At 40.2% G+C, this 21,459-nt stretch overlaps 1 protein-coding gene across 2 annotated transcripts; it reads left to right on the top strand.

The window, feature by feature from the left end:
• The first annotated feature begins 61 nt into the window (after positions 1 to 61).
• CNOT7 (CCR4-NOT transcription complex subunit 7) lies at positions 62 to 20,385 on the top strand. 2 transcript variants are annotated; one of them, XM_081875996.1, is made up of 7 exons: positions 62 to 201; positions 2,855 to 3,054; positions 5,384 to 5,577; positions 7,966 to 8,127; positions 12,559 to 12,703; positions 14,694 to 14,804; positions 16,129 to 20,385. In XM_081875996.1, exons 2-7 carry the CDS (start codon positions 2,938 to 2,940, stop codon positions 16,255 to 16,257), a joined length of 858 nt encoding a protein of 285 aa, XP_081732122.1. In that variant the 5' UTR covers positions 62 to 201; positions 2,855 to 2,937; the 3' UTR covers positions 16,258 to 20,385. The 2 variants fall into 2 exon arrangements, with proteins under 2 accessions (XP_081732122.1, XP_081732123.1); XM_081875997.1 differs by lacking the exons at positions 62 to 201; positions 2,855 to 3,054 and adding an exon at positions 3,073 to 3,229.
• Positions 20,386 to 21,459: the final 1,074 nt, after the last annotated feature.

Below are 21,459 nucleotides of genomic sequence, written 5' to 3' on the forward strand. Positions count from 1 at the left end.
CCGGCGCGCCGAGAGTTGAAAGGTTAAGCAGCGCGGCGCGCGGCGATGACGTAATGGCTTTGTGCGCTGGGCGGCCGGGGGGCAGCAGTAGCGGCAGCTTTCCCCGCACGTCGTCGCGCTGGGGCTGCCTCCGCCGCCGGGTCCCAGCTAGGCCCGCCTCCCGCTCCCTCCGCTCCGCGTGAGGAGCCGTCCTCTCTTCCGGTAAGTGGCGGCGGCGGCGTTTCCGGGCGTTGGGAAGGGAGCAAGCAGGGCTGGAGCCGCTCCTGAGGGAAAGTTGGGAGTGGGAGAGGGCCGGGGGCTGCTGCTCCCTAGGAAGGGCCTCGCGAGGAGGGTGGGCAGGAGGTTTTCACGACGCGCCCGCTTTTTCGTTTATTCTTATTCCTTGCTATCAGTTACATGTGTATACCGCCCTTCGCCCGCAGACCTCAGGGCGGTTCACGGCATAAAAAAATGAACCCCACTTGGTCGCCTCGGCCTTTCGCGCTTGGAAAGCCTGAGGGGAATGCCAGCCCCACGCCGACAGTCAGCGTGGCCTGCAGCGACGGCCCGCCGCACATGGCCAGATGGGCGAGCAACTGCCTGCCCCGTGTGCAGGGCCGGGGTCGCGCTTTTAGTTTCGCCTTCCCGTCCTTCCATGCGCGCTCTCTCTTTCCACCCACCTTCCCACTTTTCCATTTTTTTCTAAAGATAGTGCCAAAAGGAGTATTTACAAAAAGGGATAGGTTGCTTGCCCACCCGTTGTCTCTTGAATCGTTGCTGCTTACATTCTCTCTGTAGACTCAATTGGCAAGGAGGGGTTGTTATTGGGTTGTTGTTTTTATTTTGGTTATATATTTTGTGGTTTGTATATTTTGATATTGCTCTGTGAACCACCCTGAGACCTCCAGGTATATAAATTCAATAAATAATAATAATAATTTGTGGTGGCGCAGGTGTCAGTGTGTGTTGAAGTAGCTGAGGAAAGTGATCAGTATACCGACCCGTTTAAATGGCTGTGGTTGGTATTCCGCTAAGTTTTTACGTAGGGTAGACCGACTGAAACTAATGTAAGCTCCATTCGTTTTAGTGGGACTACTTGAAGTAAAACATGGTTGGATACCACCTTCGTTGAATACCACTAACTCAGGGCACTAGAGTAAGGAATTCCGCTTGTGCAGCAGAATTTCTCCCTCTCCTTGCATGCAACATCCCTCTAGAGCAGGGGTTGTCAACCTGGTCCCTACCTGGCGTTTCAGGATTCTAGGTGGGCGGTAGGGGGTTCTACGGCACAAGCTGAATCCTCCTTCCATTGAGCACTGGTGGGTGGTAAGGAAATTTTACTATCAAGAAAGATGCACTAGGTGTATGAGGAAAACCCATTCGCCCATGAACAGATTTAGGGGCACTTGGGGAAGGAAGTTTCATTGCACAAGTGTAAAGCTTTGCACCGATGGTTACTGCCCCATCTATAGATCTGACAAAAGTGCATTCTTGGCCCTTAAAAGCACACGCCGCAATAGATATTTTACTTTTTAAAAATATCTTCATTTATGCATCAGGTCAATTCTGTCATTCAGAAACATCATGTCTGTGTAAGCTTTGGATGTACTAGAGATGTGTTGGTTGTTAGCTTATGGGAAACTAGTCATGGACATCTGCTGCTATAGTCATTTTTTTGCTTTTAACTCTCCATGGATACTTCAAAAATAACACTTGTAGTGGTGATCTAGTGCCAGCAAATGTACACTCTGAATTTTTTTTAATGCACTGGAAGGTAGCATGTGTGGATTATATAGGAAGCTACCTTACACTCTCTATGGTTCTGTGACTAGGCTAAAAGCCAGGACTTGGAAATACAGCTTCCCTATGATAAGTGTGACCTTTGCATTCTGATTTGTTTGGATTTTTTTATCTTGCTACATGCTGTAAATACAATTGAAAACCTGCATGCTCAGCTCTCTCCGCATTGCTTTATTGTTTTGACTGGAAGAATATTTTGGATTCCAGAGAGCCAACCTTGAATTATGCTGAGCAATACTTCACGTTCCTAGGTGCTAGTTAAAAATGTTCCATTTCCCAAGTAACAGGGTGCCTTGAATTTTTCTGGTGTTTTTTGTAATAAACATCTGTTCTAGGTTCTGTAACTTCTGCATTTTTATAAATTTTGAAAAGTTCCAGTGCATCTCTCTCTTTTATGTTTGTTTCACCCTCCATGTGTACTGTGGGTTGCAGAAATTTGTGCCAGAAGAAGGTATACTTTATCTAGCTGTTGTTCCTGTTATTTTCCTTTTGTCACACCCAGGAAGTGAGCTTGCTTTTTTGGCAGCAGGACATGAAACTCTTGTTAACCTGCTCACCTCTTGACCCACTGACACAGTCCCATTTTATTTTGTGACGGTGCATGTATAAGCAGCAGTCTTCTTTGTTGCTATCCATCTTAACTAGTTACATGAGCTTGTCTTAACGGAGACATTTAAAGTTGAGTAGAACAAATAGGTATTGTAAATTAAATGTCAGTTGTTGAAGGATGCTATCCTAAGCATATTTGGAAGCAAGTCCCATTGAAATAAATCGCTTATTGATAGCTGAACATATGGTTTTTCGCAGTATTGCATTGACATTTATCTAACAGCCAATTGTTTCTACCTGAGACACCTCTTTGCCTTCTGATGATTTGTTAATCAGTGTATCTATGGGGAAGAGTTAGCATAAACATATCTGATTTTGCTCCTGTGAACAAGACCAGTACATTCACCATCTTTTTTAATAAATGAAATATGTGATTACCAGATTCATTTTTCATGACTTTGAAATAGATGTATTTTGTTCTACTTGTGAATTTGGAATAACTCTCTCTCTTTTTAAATCTATTTAGATATATAACCAAAACCTGTTTTATGAAACGGACTCTTTGTCAAATATACCTTTTTGATGTCTGGTATCTGAAACCTCCCAACTATGCCAGCAGCTACAGTAGATCACAGCCAAAGAATTTGTGAAGTTTGGGCTTGCAACCTGGATGAAGAGATGAAGAAAATTCGTCAAGTTATACGGAAGTTTAACTATGTTGCCATGGTATGATGTTGGGATATTTGTGACCTTCTTTGTTTGGGCTGGAACTAGTCCTTGAAAATTATTTGGAAGGGGAAAATGTAGAGAAGATAATTTAGATATTCAAGAATAACAGAAGACTACAATCTCAGATATTTAGTTGGAATCAAACCCCATATAATCTGAAACTTATTCCCAAGTAAGGAACAATGCTTATGTTATCTTTACAGTGTTTTTGCTGGTTGTTCTGGCTGGGTATTGTGTTTTACGGATACCATTTAAAATCAAGAGATCATGTGAAAAGGATGGATGATATGGTTACATGGTTTGGGAACATGTTCTTCTTTTCACAGACTGAAATTTTTCATGTTCTCAAAACATCAGAGCTCAGGGTCATGCAGGGAAATATATTGGCAGTAGATTTATAACTTCTTCACACAATCCATAATTGTGAAATTTACTGTCAGAAAGTAAAGTGATGGTCACTGACTTAGATGGTTTTAAAGGAGGAACAGACATTTATGGAAGATGACTCTATCAACAGAAAATTAGGCTTGCAATACTAAACCATTGCTTAGCACTCCGAAAACTACTGGTATTCCTTTCACATGGCGGTGAAGAGGACATGAGCAGATTTAGTTCACTTTCACTGATTCCTGGCTTAGTGTTAAATTTGAACCAGGGTTTCTGGTTTAAAATAAACTAGCAAGTTTTCCTTATAGGCCAGTTTCAGAACATAGGTTATGAAGCTGGCTTATTCAACCGAGCAGAATTGAGATATCCAAACACTTGCTGAAGAGCTAACAGACAGACTCAGAGAAAATGAATATTCTCATTAGCAACAAAGTACACTGTTTTCTTAATTCATTTTTCTCATGTGCTTATACCCACCTCAGTTCTTTTTGAACCAGTAATTTTGGCAAGCTGATATTTACAAAAGAAACAATGTTTTTTGTGTACAAACTAATGACTTTCCTAGTGTGCTTTTTCTACACCAGTGTAAAAAACCAAGGTTGGCTATATATTTCTATGAATGACCATTTTATATATATTTCAATTTGCTCTCTATTCATGAAAAAAATCATTCTGTATCTTAATAGTCTTGTTTATTGCAAATAATGGCTAGGAGCAGATTGTATGGGAGTCCTTGCACCAATGCAGTAATTCAGAACAGTGTGTTTGCTTCAGTAAATCAGCACAACATAAGGCAGGGATGGGGAATCTGTGGCCTGCCAGATGATAATGGAATTCAGCCCCCATCAGCTCTGGCTGACCAGCATGCCTGGTGGTCTGAAGTTATGGGAGTTCAGTAACATCTGGGAGGCCACAGGCTTCCCTATCCCAAATGTTGCACCTTGTTAGGGCATGTTGAATTTTTCAATTTTCATATTCCAGAAATGAGGGTTGCTGAAAAGCTGAAACACGACTTGGGAATTCAAATGATATTTTGGCTAAATTGATTTGATTGATTGATTGATTGATTGATTGAATTTATATACCACCCTAGACCTATGACTGGACACGGGTGGTGCTGTGGGTTAAACCACAGACCCTAGGACTTGCCGATCAGAAGGTCGGCGGTTCAAATCCCCGCGACGGAGTGAGCTCCCGTTGCTTGGTCCCTGCTCCTGCCAACCTAGCCATTCGAAAGCACGTCAAAGTGCAAGTAGTTAAATAGGTACCGCTCTGGCGGGAAGGTAAATGGCGTTTCTGTGCGCTGCTCTGGTTCGCCAGAAGCGGCTTAGTCATGCTGGCCACATGGCCCGGAAGCTGTACGCCGGCTCCCACAGGCTATAGAGCGAGATGAGTGTCGCAACCCCAGAGTTGGTCACGACTGGACCTAATGGTCAGGGGTCCCTTTACCTTTACCTTTTATACCTATGATTGCAAAGCACTTGCAGTTTATTATTATTATTATTATTATTATTATTATTATTATTATTTACTTTACTGAAGAAATGTGCAAAAATTAAGTTTGGCCCCTAAAATGACATGCCCTAACAACTTGTGTCAATCCAACATGCAAGGAAAAGAGGCATGGGTGGGACGTAATATGGAATGGCATGTTTAAGTACCATCCTGCCTGTGTTGACAAGTCTAATGTTGCAACTACAACATTTGAGTGTTATTCTAAAATTATGACAAACAAATACACCAGTCCATAATCCAAATTGGCTACAATGTTTGCCTGGTACCCAAGGGACTGGGATTAACTGCAAACGAGTGTGTGTTCCCACACCTGATGCTTGTTCTCGGGAAAGCTTTCAGGGCTTTCTGAAGCATTTAAACAAATTTTGTGAGCTTTAGTAGCTTTTTATATTTTGCCTTTGGTCTTTGTGCTTTAATTTTTCAGGATACAGAGTTTCCAGGTGTAGTTGCACGGCCTATTGGAGAATTCAGAAGTAATGCAGACTATCAGTATCAACTGCTCCGCTGTAACGTGGACTTACTAAAGATAATTCAATTAGGGTTGACTTTCATGAATGAACAAGGCGAATACCCTCCAGGAACTTCAACATGGCAATTTAATTTTAAATTTAATTTAACGTAAGTTGCAACCCTTGGCTGCGTATGTGTATATTTATACCTGTAATTTTGTTCAGGCTTTTAAATCTCATTTAACTGGATCCTCAGGAATGGCATTTCAATGGGAAGGCAAAGGTGGGATAATCCCCTTTAAAGCTTGTGCTTCTCCAGAAACAACCCAGTGATATTAACAGAATTTAGCTTAAAGTGGTTAATCCAGACATACTATCCTATGCAAGGCAGTCAGGACACAGCTTAAAGGCTCTGTCCTATTACCTTTTAAATGCAAGGAGAAGCCAGTTTGATGTATTCTTAGCCAGCCTAGGAATAAATTTTAGCTTGGGCACAAATAGTGGAGTGGGTGAGTATTCTTCCCCAAAACTTGTGTGGTGGCTCCTCTATTGAAGCAGCAGAGCTGATGAAAAGTCATAATCAAGGGGGCAGGTGTTCCCTTGTGTGTGTGTGTGAGATAGTTTTGCCCTTAAAAGCTGTGCAGAGCCTAGAACTGGGCTTGGTGACTTATTTCATTGTAAGCAAATGTTCCTATCATTTTGCCAAATTGCAGCAGTTCTTTTATAAGAAAAATGTATGCTAGTTTGCAAACCTGTATCCAGTAAATTGAAGGGGTTTTCTTTCTTTGCAAAATCTTGTATGCACCACTTGGGAGTTTAAGGGAACTCTAGCCTTGCTTTTGAATTCACTTAACCTTGTTTATTGAGCAGTGCTATGGAGATGGTGAAGATTGATTATAGTGTAAATGGGCAATGTATTTAAGAGGGTAGCCTTGCATTCCAACTCGAAGCATGTTTTCTTGGAAGTCTGTCCCATTGGTGGCACTGGGATTTGCCTCCCAAGTTAGTATGCTTCTCATTGCAGCTGACTAGTCCAGGGCAGTGCATATTTACTTGGAATTACATTCCCCTGAGTTCATTGTGTGCATAGAATTGCAGCCTTAGTCTTTAAGCAAACATAATCAGCTAGCTCTCTTTCAAGCTGGGGCTGAACAGATGGCTTGACTTCTCGGATATGACTTGTCTCTCAAAGTGATAAGAAAGCTTTTGTGATACACCAGTGATGTAAACTGTGAGCCATAAGATACAAACCTCAGTCCAAAGTTGGGTTTACACTTTTCATGGATTTCGTGGTACATAGTCCCTAGGAAGCAAACAGAGCTTTGTGATGCCAGTAGATCAAGCTGATCTTTAAGATCTTCTAAGAAGATGGTGCAGGTTGTCCCATGAGCAGCAGATTGTGACTTGGTGGCAATGCAGCAATGGGCCTTCTCAGTGATAGCACTCACCCTCAGGAATACTCTGATTTGTGAGACAGGGACAGTGATGACCTTTAAAAGCCTCTTTAATATTTATCCAAGCTTTCCTGGAGTCTGCCTCTTAATTTTTCCATTTTTGTTACATACCGTATTTTTCGTTCTATAGGACACACTTTTCCCTTCTAAAAAGTAAGGGAAAATGTGTGTGCATCTTATGGCACTTGTGTGCCTTCACCCTGCTGCCCTGCGGAGGCTTCACAGGCTGTCCCCGAAGCCAGAATAGCAAGAGGCTATCCCAGAAGCCAGATCGCTCTTGCTGTTCTGGCTTCTGGGGTTCAGAATTTTCTTCTTCTTGTTTCCTCCCCCCCAAACTAGGTGCGTCCTATAGAGCGAAAAATATGGTACATTGCTCAGTTTTATTTAGGATATACAACTGCATTTTCTCTGGCTTTTATGTGAATGCTTAGAGATTACATTTTTTAAAAAACAAATGAATAACCTTGAAGTAAATGAGAGTGCTGTATTGAGAAGGATTTTCCCATAATTTGTAGAGTCTTCAGTTAGAAATCATGAATTTAGGTTACAGTCATGCACACACTTACTTGGGAGTAAGTCCTATAAAACTCAGAGGGATTTACTTCTCATTGGACAAGCAGAGGCCCTCTTCACGTCAGGGCAAACCATAGTTACTGGCTTACAATAAATGCAAGATCGCTCCCACTTTGTTCCTCCCTCAGGGCAAGCAGGAGCAACGAGTCATGATCCTTGGCTGCGTGTTATGCCTGAACTAGGGATCCTGGCTTGTTTTGCTCAAACCATGATCAGGAAGCTAAGAACCAACCTTGACATCATGTTGTGGTTTGTCTGGAGTTAAAATTCTGGTTAGGCCAGAATGTTAAAAAAAAGCCAGAGGGTGTCGTGTTCATAGTTCATTAACTTCATGTTCATTATAGTTTACCTTGATGTTTGAACACAGTTGTAAGATGAAGCTGTAAACCTTAATAATGCTGTGATCCTTTATTGATGTTCATCCGTTTTCATGATTTAATGTGCATTTTCTCCTAGATTTTGGTTTAAACTGTTTATCTCAAGATTTCTTTATTTCAAGTGTGAATCTTTCCCCATCGTGTTTCTCCTAGAGAAGACATGTATGCCCAAGATTCAATAGAGCTATTAACAACATCTGGAATCCAGTTCAAAAAACATGAGGATGAAGGAATTGAGACTCAGTACTTTGCTGAACTTCTTATGACGTCAGGTGTCGTGCTTTGCGAAGGAGTCAAGTGGCTTTCATTTCATAGGTAAATGCAGCATTAACTAATATAACTAATATATAACTAATGTTCTTTAACTTTTTCCTGAAACTGTAATACCAAATAACTGCCCCCATTAATTGCGATTGGAAAGTCAGGGTTGGATGAGGTGTGGATATGGCAACGTGATTTTGTCGTAAAGGCTTTCCTGCTTTTAAGTTAAATCTCTACGCTTTGGCTCCAGTTGGAAACTAATAATTTGTATCTTAAAATGAGGCACTAAAGTGTCAGCCTTGTAGAGAGGGAGCACTGTATTTTTCTATTTTGCTTTGACAGTTTCCCAGGTCAGAGGAAGGAACAGCCACATATCTCTACCCTTTGTGTACGCTTAGCAGGTAAATGAAAACTGGAATTAGTTGATTAACATCGTTGGAAAATCCAAATTCAGTGCAGCTCTGAAGACCCATATGATAATACTGGTAGGGAAAATACGACCCTTCTATTTTAACTGTAATGCCAAATATTGGAAAAAAATTAAACTTTTTAATTTGGTTGCTGCATGGATTATTTTCTTATCTGGTGCCAATAAACTAGTCTTTTGGCTTCTCCCCACCCCTGAAGGATCAGTTAAATCAAGTGGTCAAAATAAACTTTTGAAGGGTTTGGATTGCAGTCTAGATACCTGTGTAAGCACACTAATGATTTGAGCCAGTCTCATTACCTTGGGAATTTGTTTCTCCACTGCTGGGCTCACTGCTGCCACACAAAGTAGGCTGAAAGCAATTAGGAACATTTGTTTGCCGGCTTATTCCACAGTGTGTGTTGTTAACTGTTTTGAAAGAATACTTCTCTCCTGTCGAGCGGTTGTGTGGGTAGTTCCTCTTTGAGTTTTAGTTCTGGCCTGTATGCATACTGATGAGTTTTCTGGGAAAAGTTGCTAACAGAGGTATCTTAATTTGAAAAAGGGCATCTTGTTCAAGACCAGCTATGGACATAATCTATGGTGCTCATTCATTTCTTATTGCATTTCAGCATGCTTGAGTGGCACAACCATTTTAAAATGAAAAGGGCTTTCAGCTCCTGAGATGGGTACTGTACCTTGTGGCCAAGGTGTTTAAGAACTTGTTTTTAATACCTCCAATGGCAGAAGAAAAAGTTCATTTAGACAAGAGGCCATTAGCTATGTTTCAGTTCTGCTTTGTGTAAGTAGACATAGCTTTTAAAAATCTGGTGTAATAAATTATATTATCAGGTTGAGCAGTTGATAGGGATAGGTTAGAAATATTTGGAATTCAACTATTGTGCTGGTAATAAAATAAGTGTAGATAATTTCAAGAGTTGTATCCAGCTATGTAAGTTGGCTGTTCCAATTTCTGTCCCATTAAAAATCTGATCAGTTTGAATTGCTGCCCAACAGTTTTAACTTTTGCATTAGCTGCTGAAATGTTACATGAAAAATTCTGTTAGTAGAAAGTCTTCTGTGAATGAGGATTAATTTATAGAAATTGTGTTTTAAGGCAGCAATGGTCAAATATTACAAGCAGGCAGTGAAGAATGTTTCCTCAAGCATAGCAAGCAGGCTTCGGATATGGCCCCCCCCCCCAAAGGCATCACATTGAATTTCTAGTAATCTTGTATCCAGTTTTCCTTGATGAATCAGAGTTCTGTACTGTAAATGCTTGAGTACAATGACAATGTGAACACTCCATATCAGACCAAGATAGGGTGGCTGTGAAAATATTAGCAGTGGTTTTTAATAAGTCAGAATTATTAATTTAGAATTAATGATTTCTCAACAACATAATATATTTTTAATTGTCTGTTTTATTTCTATCTAACCCTGCAGGCCATGCGGTCTAAAGTGATTGAAAGAGTTACATTGATAAAAATTAATATTACCTAAATTCATGTGGTATTACCTAAATTCATTAAGAATGCACTTTATGAAACAAAATTTAAAATGATGGGCTGGCAATCCTACACTTTACAAAACTGTTATCATGCAGCATTACTGACTATTTTGCCAATAATGGGAGACTTTGGATAGTAATTCAGGTGGAGTATTGACAAAGAAAAGAAAGGGAGAATGAATAATAAAGAGACTATTTTAATGTGCAGTATTTTAATATATGGGATGGATACAAACCTATCAACATTAATGCATGTCCCTAGCTTTTATTCTGAGTCATTCAGATTTTGATATTCTAAGGATACTCAGCAGTTCTATTGTTTGGAAAAATGTAAATCTAATTAGATTTTATGATCTACGTGTGATAATCAATTCTGGGCATACATAAGTGATCACATGCAAGAATATTTGACTAGATTTCTTTCAGTACATGCAAATAAGGAACCTAGTTAACCCTTTGCCGAAGAAGTACAAGATGTATTAAAATCAAGCTAGTTTTCAACAACTTTTTATTGAATATGGAGACACAAAATTTCTCAATTTGTAATCCTATGGCAGTAGAAGGCAAAAAAAAAACCAACAACTATGACTCACAGATGAATATTTATTAGTCATATTTATGTAAAAAGGACTGCCTTGATTATTTTTGCAATTAAGAAAACTTTGCAAGGTCTTAATTTTAGTGTATTATGCAAAAACTAAAAGAATATATAGTTGCACTTCTGTCAGTTGTTGGTTTTGTCAAACCATTGATGCTGGATTGACATGCATGTGCTAACAGTGTAATATCGTATAAAATGGTTGGAAGGATGCATTAAATACCATCAGAGAAATCGCAGGAGATGTTAGTAACATTAACTCTGTAGGTAAGTTTACTAACAGTGCATCTATACACAAGTGGCTCCCATTGCATTCAGTGGGGTGTACTGGTGTGTTTAGGTTGCAGCCATGGACTGTAATCTTGTGCATACTTGGGAGTAAGTCCCAATTTAAAGTAGTGGGACTTAATTAACAAGTAAGCATGAATTGGGTTGGGCCTCGATGTTAGTTTCTGTTGCCTCGCTGAGCAGCTGCCTGCAGTCACAAGACTGTGTTTACACTCCACAGAGTCCAGATACTGTTGGATTCTCACAGAAAGGGAGACTGGATGTGACGTTCACTGGTCTCCTGTTTCTTTGCTCTGTCGTTTCTTTGTTGGGAGTTGCTCTTTGCTCTCACAGAGGCAAGATGTACATTTGTGTGTTCTCGGTATAGCTTAGAAATAAAGTTTAGCAATGTAGCACCATACCTGCTTCATCCTTTCGTTTGCGGACTATGGGATCATACTCTGCTGGGCTCAGGATCAAGATGAGCCGTATCACCTCAAGGGCTGGAGCTGAATAAACTAACACTCACATGATCTAAGACACTGGCCTTCAACGTGTGGGTTGTAACAGGAGGACGACCACCATGTATATATATGGTAAAAGATTAAGAAATGGGTCCCCAAATGGATATTTGAGTTAAAAATGGGCCTGGGGCCTGAAAAGCTTATACGACTGCTGATTTAAAGGCGTGCTTAGAAACCTAGGAAATTGGTGGCTTAGCTGTGAAAATAATGGGAGGAACAATGCAAGGCATTCAATAAGCAATATTAAAATTTTACAAAAAGTGCAGAAGCTTAGGAAAACCTGGAATGTAACAATAAACTAAGAAATTCTGTATCAGATGGAAGAGCTGAATCTGAATTTTTGGAGCACTGGGTAATTTCTAAAATACTTCAATGCATATTTTGGTCAAACTATAGTGAATATATTTAGAATATAAACCTACAGGCTTTGTCTTGCAAAATATTATTGACTATTGATGTAGACCAGAGCTTTCAAAACTCTCTGTTGTGACACGTTAGTGTGATGGCTACAGTAATAATTTAGGGTGCTATCTGGTATTTGTCATACTTAAAGTAGACTCATTGAAACCAACGGATTTAAGTAGCTAAAGTTCATTGATTTCATTGGGTCTATTTTGACTTGACTATCTTAAACAAAAGGTCTTGGTAAAATATAGCAGAATGTAGGTTTAAATTGTCATTTCATACTCTGTCCTATAAACAGGGAACAGCAGTAGATTTAGTTGCTCAGTAGATAGATAGATATAAAAGCAATATTTCTTAAAGGTTTCTTAAGAATTCTCTTCATATTCATATTGCTTATTGGCTGTCATCATATCCACAATATCACCACTGTGAAATATACATTTAATGCATTTTCTTTTAAAATAGCCTCTTAAGGAAGATTATAGTACAGACTCATTTGGTATGCTGTAGGATTAACTATCTCTTGCAGATGGTTACATTGGCCAGTATCCAGCAAAGTAGTTCCATTGGCACAAGGGCTTCCGGCTTTGCAACAGAACTTCCCCTGCCTTTCTTCTTAATAATAATGATAATAATAATAATGAATTTAGCGTCTTGAAGAGAATACATATGCCTGGGCGTTGCAGTATTTCTTTTAAAGAGAAGAATCTCTGGAATGACAACCTGACTAAACTTAGGTGTTTTTGTTTTGTTTCTGTTCATAATTGCTTTGCAGTGGCTATGACTTTGGTTATTTGATCAAGATCTTGACGAATTCCAATTTACCTGAGGAAGAGCTGGACTTCTTTGAGATTCTGAGATTATTTTTCCCTGTCATTTATGATGTGAAGTACCTTATGAAGAGTTGCAAAAATCTCAAGGTAAATTTACCAATGCCTTTTTAACAGAGATTAAACAGCATTTTTAGGAATAAAGCTTTTTATGGATGAAGAATGTCCACGTCAGCTTTTGCCTTGTCTTTTACCTTTACGGTGTTGTCTATAAATTGCTACAGTTAGACCTAGCTATCATCAGCCCCAGCCACCGTAGCGAATGACCAGGGATTATAGGATTGTTGTCCAACAACTCTGGAGGTTCCTTATCCTTGCATTAGATCTTATGTACACCAATCTGGACCCTGCACTTGTCATCTAAGTCTCTTCTCTATGTCCCTCCTCCCTGAGAGGTTCGGAGGGTGACAACGTGAGAATGGGCCTTTTCTATGGTGGCTCCCTGTCTGTGGAATGCTCTCCCCAGAGAGGCTTGCCTGGCGCTATCATTGTATGTCTTTAGGCACCAGGCAAAAACATTCATCTTTACTCAGGCCTTCAGCCATTAAATAGTATATGGCCTGTTAAACGTGTGTTGGGACTATTATGATGATGTTTTTATTATTATGCTGTGTATTGTTTTTATTCTGTGTGGATTATGTTGTACACTGCCCTGGCATCTTTGGACAAATGGTGGAAATAATATAGTTTGGAGTTGCAATTTTTTTGTTAATAGTGTTTGACTGAGTACATTGGATCTTTTATTATCATCATCATTATCAATATCAATATCAATATCATCAGCATCACATTTATTACAGTGGTACCTCGGGTTACATACGCTTCAGGTTACATACACTTCAGGTTACAGACTCCGCTAAACCAGAAATAGTACCTTGGGTTAAGAACTTTGCTTCAGGATGAGAACAGAAATCGTGCTCCAGTGGCGCAGCGGCAGCAGGAAGTCCCATTAGCTAAAGTGGTGCTTCAGGTTAAGAACAGTTTCAGGTTAAGTACGGACCTCTGGAACGAATTAAGTACTTAACCCGAGGTACCACTGTAATTATGTACGTAATGAGTAGACCCTCAAGCCGGTATAGCTTGAAGAATGCACTACATATTCTAAATTTGCATGGTATCATTTCGAAAATGGTGGATGGGGAAGGATTTAATTTATTTGGATTCCTTGATGCATTTGTTTTATTAAAAGGTTCCTGTTTATGGATCCTATAGTACAGCAATTATAGTGATTCTGGACTCTTTGAAGTTCATAACCTTAATTTCTGAAGAAGTCTTTTCCTTGATTCTCCAATGTTTTGGGTAGTTGAATATGAAAAAAATTAAATCATTTGAGCGTAAGTTGTAGGGATTTTGGGAGTAAAACATGCATCCCGGCAATGTCCCCCCCCCCCATTGTATAGGTCATAGAATTGGAACACTTAGGATCATGTAGTCCAACCCTCTGCATTGTAGGAATATGCAGCTGGCCCTATGGGGATTGAATCCATGACCTTGTAGTCTCCTCCTAATTTTCCTAAACCAAAGTAGTGGTTCTATTAAAGCCCCTATCTGTTGCCCTTCCATCCTAAAAACTGCTGGTCTCATGCCTAGGCAAATCACTAGAAACCTCTGCTCAGGCACAATGTCTGCATTATACAGACTTGTTCAGTACTGCCATTTAGCAAGTTTGTGGGCCTTCTCCTGGGCTTGAGCGCACGACACTCCCTCCTGCACATGGTTGTAACAGTGGGGGAGAAAACTCTTAATTATACATGATTCTGACATAGGCCATGTAGTACTTCCAATATATGTCTTTTCAGTTTTATTTCCAGTGGGTTTAAAAGCAACAATACAAGCATAGACAAATAGGAGTGCTGAAAGGCATTCCTTTCCTCATTTGCGAAGGCTTCAGTGAAATTGTATCTTTAGCTAACATCATGATTCCAAGAAAAAGCATGGCTTTTCGGTTGTGTGACCACTATGCATTCCTTGCTTCAGAAAGTTACATAAACTAATGGGGCGGAAACCAATTCCTCACCTGTTTTATTACCAGAGGTCATAACTTACAATCTTCTGATTGTGCTGCCATCTTCTCTTTCAGGGTGGATTGCAAGAAGTTGCTGAGCAGTTGGAGCTGGAGAGGATAGGACCGCAGCATCAAGCAGGATCCGATTCTCTACTAACTGGCATGGCCTTCTTCAAAATGAGAGAGGTAGGTGCTTGGGGGTTTGGTTGGTACGAGCCCTTTGGATGAATAATTGTTATTTAACTTGCCACTGGGGTTGGGCCTAGTGAAGCTAACCCTGGAAATAGGCTTCTCAGAGTGCAAGGTAGTTCCTCTCTTTGGCAGAAGCAGTGGCTAAGTGGCAGCTTACTCTCTGCAGTCTGCCCTCAATGCCAGTTTGTGTGTGCCTTTGACCAAAAGGCAGGTCCCAGCTTCACCTGCCTCGCACATACGAAAGGAATCAGCCTTATATCGAGTCAGACCATTGGTCTGTCTAGCTCAGTACTGTCAACACTGATAGTGGCTGCTTGGACTGCCTAGGGATGGTGGGAGGAACCAGCTGGGGAACCAGGCTCAGAGCCCAGGGAGTGATGGCGGGACAACAATGAGTGGTCAAGACTGGGAAGAAGGGGTGTTGGAAGCTGAAGAGGTAACTGGGCTTAGCAAAGTGGGAGAGTCTGTGACAGAGAGAAGTCCAGAATCAGAGGTGAAAGGTCAAGCAGGAGAAGAGGGAGGTCAAGAGGCAGAGATGATTCTGGCTGATGAAGGATTATGGGTGTCTCCTCCTCATGCTGCAACAAGCTTCCCTCCCACCTTCTCTCCCAGAACCAGAAGTGGCATGCAAAGGGCAGAGGAGAGGTTGGCTGCTCACAGATGCGGTCTCAGATTGCTTGGAAAAAGGGGAACGTGGGCAGCTGTGAGGAGGTGGGAACTTTGTCTTGGTAACTGATCCATGGGCAAGGCCTACTGGGGATGAGCACCAAGTCTGTGCAAATTGTTTTCTTGCTAATAAAGAGTTAACTTCAACTTACACAGTGTGAAAACAAAATAAAAAAATTCCTTCCAGTAGCACCTTAAAAACCAACTAACTTAGTTGGTCTTTAAGGTGCTACTGGAAGGAATTTTTTTATTTTGTTTTGACTATGGCAGACCAACACGGCTACCTATCTGTAACTTACACAGTGTGATTTACTGCCAGCTGGTTCCTGCCAGTGGCTCACTAGGGTTTCAGGTAGAAGTCTTTTTCACTCATACCTCAAGATGTCAGGGATTGAACAGGGATGTTCTACTTGCAAAGGAGGTGTTCTGCTATTGTCCATAGCATAGCCTTTCCCAATAAATGTGATGTGGGCAAGCAATATGCCCTCTCATGGATTGATTGAATGCATAAAACTGGAAGAACAGTGTGTGTGGCCACAGTTTGTTCTGAGTAGAGCAGTCTGGAATGTCCTTTTGTGACAAGATAGACCCTGCCACTTAGCTTTCTCCTCCTTAGCTTTCTCACTGACTTGTGGTTTTGAATTGTCTCCAGATGTTCTTCGAAGATCACATTGATGATGCAAAGTACTGTGGTCACTTGTACGGTCTCGGTTCTGGTTCCTCATATGTACAGAATGGGACAGGAAATGCATATGAAGAAGAAGCCAACAAGCAATCATGACATGAAATGGGAAGCTGCGTTTTCTGAGCTCCACGTGCTTGTACATAGGTTTTATCTCTGGTTGAATCCCTTGGGACAATAAGGCCTTCTCTTCCCCTTGGCACACTTCCTTTTATGCCTTTGTATGTACTAAACCTGACTGTTCCTATCCCAGTTTTTTGACCTTAAGGTGTAGGCATTTCTGGGTTAAATGTGGCCTTGTACTTTGCCCATCTGTACATAAGCACATGTAGGAGCAGCGTGGCGGGTAGAAGAAAGCTAAAATGATAATGAAATTTCTGGTAAACTTTAATTGGTCTTAGTATTGGTTTATTATCTCCCTCACCCCTTTCCCCAAACTGAACTAGCACTGATTGTAACCAATTTCCACATTTCTTTATCCCTTCTGGTGTACAGGAGTTTTAGCTATTCAAGGTTGTGGACCATCACATTTGCACTTTAGAAGACCGACTCTCTCAGTCACATCCTCTGTTTTTTCTCAAGTTCTGGTTCTGCCCCCTCCCCTGGCCCAGACAAAATGTTAATCCTCTTGGTTGAACACACAAAGTTGCAAATTCATTAGAAAAGCTCATATTCACTGCATAATCTTGTTCAGAACTACTGAAATCCTAGCAGCTGCTCATATCTAAACTGGTGTCCAGTCTTCCAAGTGTGCCCTGCACACGCCGGTTTACGATTAGTTTGCCAGTTTCGCACTGCTGTGTGATGAAAATAACTAGATGGTGCCATCAGAATCTCTCTTGGGTGTACTCCACTGAATTGAGAAGCTCTTGGCTGGTGTCTAATTTGTGCTCTGTTCAATTCAATAGGGTGTGTTTCGGAGAGGTTCCTTGTCAAATTTTCCTCCTGTATCTGGAAAAAAGCTGTACAGCCTTCGGGGACAACTGTGTCCTATTTTGCTTTTGAGCAGAATAATTGAAATGATGGAGATTGCAGTAAGATTTAACAGTTCACATTGTGGATCCAGTTCCTTATTCCTGTTACAGGAAGCTATTTCCTACAAATACTTTCTATTTTAAAACCGTATTTATTTTCTACTTGAATAGATGAACACAAGTCCGTATGAGGACAAGATCCAAAGATTTGAAGCCAACTTGATAATGAGCTAAATAAAAGGAAGATAGGTGTGCCCTTTTGGTAGCTGATACAAAAGGTATTTGTTGTAAAACAACAAAATCTATTTGTACCTAATAAAGCTACCGGAGGCTTGTAAGGCTAGTTTATTTTTTTGAGTCTAAGCAATATATTTTATAAATACATTGTTTTATTAAAGGACCACAAAGTACTTTCTTAACCATGCAGAGCATGCTCATTTGAAGCAGTTGTGCAGGAGGACTTCAATTGGTATTGAATAGCTAAACCCTAACCTGAAATGATGGAGTGCCTGTGGCAGCATTTCGTGTGTATCGCCCACACTGAAAATCAGCAAGAGTAAATCCTAAGTTGATTTGTTTACCATGTACTTTAACCTGTTTTCCTCTCTCTCCTCAAGAAGTTACAGTGATGTAACTGTGGGCGGTCCTTTTTAAAGAACAATAACAGACATTTGCATAAGAGGGTATTTGTTTTTAAAAGCTTTTGTAAATAAAGGCTTCAAAAGTGTTTTCTTACATATCTGCAGACTTGTAGTTTTGTTTTGTTTTGAAAGCTTTTACTGGTATATCATTGTGCCCAATTAATCCCTTTGGATTTATTACCTGCGGCAATAATTTAATTCCACTGTTTTGTTGTCCCCAGTCCAGTCTGCTATTCAAAACATAATCTGATATTTGGTGTAGGAGATAGTATGTTCTAGATGCCCCTCCACCAGATACACTAATCTTACTTACTTTAGGAACGGGGACCCTGTGATCCCCAGCCAGGATGGCTGAGTAGGTGGGCCAGATCCTGATCCCCACCATGAACTACAGGTAAGTCTTGGTGCCACAATCACTATTCCATGTCTTGCTCTGGGTGTGGAAGGGACCACTTGATATATTTGGTTCTAGAGGCTTCAGTTGCTGATATGCTTACTTAGCTTTGTTGTAGGGGTGGGCAAGCTGCTTGAGGTCAAGGCCTGCATTCGCTTGTGGGAAACCCATTTGGTGACCAAAGGCCAGCAGTAGGCTGACCAAAGTCTCTGTTGGGCAGTGGGAAAAATCGTATCTGGTAACAGTTGATAAAACTTGCACCAGCTGTGAATGGTGCATGTTTTGTGTGCTAGCCATGTTAGTAAAACATTTTCAGTGCCACTGCTTGGGTTATTGCACATGGCCCTTTCCAGTTCTCAAATTCAGAGGCAGAATCTTTGTCATTTGTCTCTTTTATTCTTATTTTCCCCAGCAGCAAGATATGATACAAAAATACATAATACTGCTTTACAGAGTACAAACAAAAGCAATGCAAGAAGCTCTTCTTTGCAAGACCGGTAGTTATATGTACACTGTTGCTTCGTAGCAAACATGTACTCAGGCAAGCATTGGGAATGTGTTTTCATTACAGGGATGACCCAGTTAAAAGCAGTTCTGGACCAGAGCATTTTGGAAGCTAGGACTCCTCATTCTGCTTCAAAAGTCTTGACAGCATCACTGAAGAAGTAAAGCAGGAAGAGGAGCAAACAAATCACCAGCAGAGCATACCTACAGAGTAATGTCATCTGTGTCCTAAAAAACTGATTCCTTTCAGAGGTGAAGTAAAGTTTGTCCAATCGCAGTACCCTGAGTAGTCCAAAAGGCTAATTTGTAACAGTCACACTGTACAATGGTTTTTTTCACCTGGCCATTTTATAAACAAACATTCACCTTATAGTCATTTAAAGTAATTTAACTATAGAGTAACCAGTGAATCACTGGAGTTAACTTCTGTGGGGCAATATACAGATATTTTCTGGGTTCCATCATGGCCCACTTTAATTCAACTGGGTAACCAAGTTATACAAGTGCTGTTTTTGGAATGTTGAGATGTACAGTACTGACAAGGAGCTTTCACACCCAAATGTTTCCAGAATAGGTTGTGAGCTGTGTATAGTGTCTTCAGTGACAGGTGCCATTCTTTAATTGCATCTGGCTTGTAGGTTTGGGGAAGAAAAGGGTGTTTTTGTTTTTTCCAATGTTACAGCTCTTACTTTAGTTTAACACCAGAACAAAATCCTTCTCTCAAGTTTTTAAATAGTTTTCCTATGTTGCGAATTGAAGGAGTCCCAATCGTTACAGTTTCTGGTGCATTAAATAACAGTAAGTCTCTGAAGCAGTGGTCTTGGCACTGGTGAAAACACTGAGAAGGAGTAGGAACAAATTCTAGCCACAAATTGTTTCCTAACTAGTTCAACATATCTGCAATTCACATTTCTTCTTTGGCAGGTATGGGAGAGCTGTACCCCTTCAGATATTCACTGGACCACACCTCCATCACCCCTAACCATTGGCAATGTTGGCTGGGGATAATGCAGATTGTAATCTATAAAAACAAGTAACTGAACCCAGAACTCTCCATCTTAAAAGCCATTGTAACAGTGCATCCTCTATTAAAGCAGTAAAAAACATTTCTGGCCTTAGGTCAGAATTTTAGCTTTAATTATATAGGACTTTTAAAAAGCCGTATTTTCAAAATTAGTACCTTGTCACCAATTTGAAAAAAACAAAACACAGTAATCTATAGCATTATTTAGCTTTACTCTCAACTTGTACATTTTGTATTGTCTGTTGTCTTGGATGACCTGTGTGAGTTTTGCAGTTCTGCCAAACCTTTTAGTCCATAAAGGATTAGGTTAGATGAGGTTTGAGGTGGGGAGAAGATTTAAACGTTATCTTGACAAGCTAGCTCAAAATTGTTTGGTGTTCAAAATGTAAAGATGGAAGCTAGCAAAGGATTAGGCAGTGCACACTCTTAATTAGTCCCATTTACCTTTACCTTTGTGAAATAACCTGAAAGTTACAAGCCTGCAAAAATAAATAATATTTGCTAACTGAACATGGATGGGTCACACTGTCCCTCCTTTGCCAGCTTCATAAAGGTGAAAAAGCACACTCATAAAATTTATTGTAAGCTAGAGTCAAGTACTCCCTGTGTCATCTCTCAGCTCACTTTCCTTTGTGCCCTAGATGCACAGGACATGGCTTTACTTTACAGATCAGTCTGTGTTTTGTTTTTTTTTTTTAAAGTTTGTACAAGTACTCCCAGTGCTCCTAGAGCTGACATTAACAGGTGAGGTGACAGATCACCTGCTAAACAGCTATCACTCATGCTCTGGGAAGATTAGAAATTTTTGTGTCCAGCACATACAGGGGGGGGTTATTAAAAAGTAAATGCATTTGGGGCTGAAAAAACATCCAGCCAGCAATTGTGTAAAAGCAACGTATAGCACAATCATAGTACTACTAGCTCTGTAGGCATATATATTTGTACGTACTAGAAGCATATCTACTAGTACTTTGCATTCCATATAATAGTGGCATATGCAAAATACATACTGTTTTACACATTAAGTAAGAACTATTAATTCTGAAGGAAAGAATTCAATACAAAGGCTGACCAAGTAGTTCCTAATGGGTGTATTAATATTTTGTTTCATATAGTGACGTGTTACTCCCTATGTGCTGTAATGGAATCTGAACTATGAAAGCATTTAAAAGGAGTATTTTGAATCCTTGTCACATAACCAAAATGTTTTAATAGGGCTGCAATGATTGATCATGTAATGAAAGCACTCCAACATTTTAATCACCTAAAAATGTGTCCTCTGCTAAATAGGGCAACAGCTTTAAAAACAGACATTTGAAAACATAATTAACTTCTACAAACTTAAGACAGCAAGCAGCTTCTTAAGAGGCATTTCCCTTCCATTATACATTGGAGGGAATAGTTCATCTAAAAACAAAAGTATATTTCTTCCTTCAAAATTATTGTTTTACCTGTGTAAAAGTTTATGCAAATTTAATCAGCAGATTAAATTGACCAGTCAGCCAAAACCCACACAACTGACCAAAATGTCTTTAATTAAAGTGAGAGTCCTAGTTTTCAGTTAATCAGTGTTTTAGCCATGCAGGTGGAGGTGGAGTGAGAAAAGATTCCTTTCTCCCATACTATAATTTATGAAGGAATTTGAAATTTGCATTTCCAGAAACAGGAAGTCATAGAGCTCCTCTAAAATTCTGCAGTAGCCATACCTACATCACCACTTACTACCTATGACACCCACTTCTGCTATTTGCTCACTCCCTAATC

This window comes from Podarcis erhardii, assembly GCF_964252035.2.
Source record: "Podarcis erhardii genome assembly, chromosome: 9".
In the NCBI taxonomy this organism is placed as follows: domain Eukaryota; kingdom Metazoa; phylum Chordata; class Lepidosauria; order Squamata; family Lacertidae; genus Podarcis; species Podarcis erhardii.

What these genes read in the sequence shown, in the direction of transcription:
- CNOT7 (XM_081875996.1), top strand. Translation starts at nt 2,938, where the DNA reads ATGCCAGCAGCTACAGTAGATCACAGCCAAAGAATTTGTGAAGTTTGG. An exon ending in AAGTGGCTTTCATTTCATAG is followed by an intron (nt 8,128 to 12,558) that starts GTAAATGCAGCA and finishes ATTGCTTTGCAG; the next exon opens with TGGCTATGACTTTGGTTATT. An exon ending in CCTTCTTCAAAATGAGAGAG is followed by an intron (nt 14,805 to 16,128) that starts GTAGGTGCTTGG and finishes AATTGTCTCCAG; the next exon opens with ATGTTCTTCGAAGATCACAT.